A 1,249-nucleotide genomic window follows, 5' to 3' on the forward strand; every position below is an offset into this window, starting at 1 on the left:
GTGTGTGTGTGTGTGTGTGTGTGTGTGTAAAAGAAGGAAATTGTTTTTCTTTCTTGCAAATTATGTTAAAAACACGACTATATTACAGTTTGAATTATTTTATTCAAGACTAATAAGGAAGTCCCAGCAGACTGCAACATCTGGGTAAAATGTCTGAAAAGCAAAAGTAAATATAAGGACCTTGAAATAGAGGTCTCAAAAATGTGATATCTCAAAACAACAGTTGTACCTGCGGTCATCGGGTTTATGGGAGATATTATGAAATGGCGCTCTTAAAGACAATAACCAAACACCAGGAAGGCCCAAAGTATCAGAACTATAAAAGATTGTTCTCATGGTTACAGCCCCCGTCCCAAGAAAAACACTGTCAACCTGAGAATATTTGAACGTTTTTAGAATCTTTCAAAATCGCAAATATTACAGCAAACTTTTAACTAAATCTTAATTTTCAGTATTTAATCTACTTACCCTGAAATATATCATTGCTATTCATAAATAACACCCACAATAAAACGTCTGACTTGCTGTTTCTTGAAGTTTCTGCATGTGGCTTGAAACTGCTCGTATAATACAAAGCAACAGCAATGGAAACATAATAATAATAATAATAATAACAAAAACAACAACAATGATTTCTTTATAACCACTAAGGGCTCACATAAAAAGATACATTATGGACAATATAGGACAAAAACAATGTGGGGTTACATGAAAGTCGTGTAAATGAAAAACAAAAATAATAATCGAATATAACAACAAAATTCCCCAAAAGCGGGAGACCTTCTAGGACTGCCTGTGAAAACCCTACGAGTCCACAAATCTTTTGACCACCAGGGTAAGTGCCTTTTCCACTTTGTCTAAAGGTGCATGCTTAGAGTATGTCCATTCACTTGGGCCATTCTGGCGACATTCACCCAAATTTTAACAAAATTGCTGGGGCAGTGGGGGGTGGGGGTAGAACTTCCCTCTCCACCCACACTTCCCTTTTCAAGGGAAATTTGAAAAAGTTGATGAGGGTTTGGCCAAGAAGGAAAAGTATCTGTCTTCAGCCCTTTCAACCTGATCCACCACAACCTCTTTCGCTAAGGCTACCAGACAGAAAAACAGCCTGCTCTTCCCGGCCAAAGGAAGGCAGTGGAACGATCTTCACAATTGACTCAGCCGGTAGCCGGATTCGTCCTTCGCACAACAGCAAGTATTCGAAATAAACGCATAAGTCAGAAATACTCGAGCACTGGACGAGAGCTTG

The 1,249-nt window shown here is 38.6% G+C and overlaps 1 protein-coding gene across 1 annotated transcript in view; it reads left to right on the forward strand.

Annotated features, from left to right (window-relative positions):
* Positions 1-149: 149 nt before the first annotated feature.
* LOC106868016 (atrial natriuretic peptide receptor 1) overlaps positions 150-1,249 on the forward strand; it is a 100,713-nt gene continuing 99,613 nt past the window's right edge. Inside the window, exon 1 of the mRNA XM_052970332.1 lies at positions 150-166. Coding sequence (XP_052826292.1) covers positions 150-166 — 17 coding nt within the window. The remainder of the gene's footprint in view (positions 167-1,249) is intronic.

The sequence above is a fragment of the Octopus bimaculoides genome, chromosome 9, assembly GCF_001194135.2.
Source record: "Octopus bimaculoides isolate UCB-OBI-ISO-001 chromosome 9, ASM119413v2, whole genome shotgun sequence".
In the NCBI taxonomy this organism is placed as follows: domain Eukaryota; kingdom Metazoa; phylum Mollusca; class Cephalopoda; order Octopoda; family Octopodidae; genus Octopus; species Octopus bimaculoides.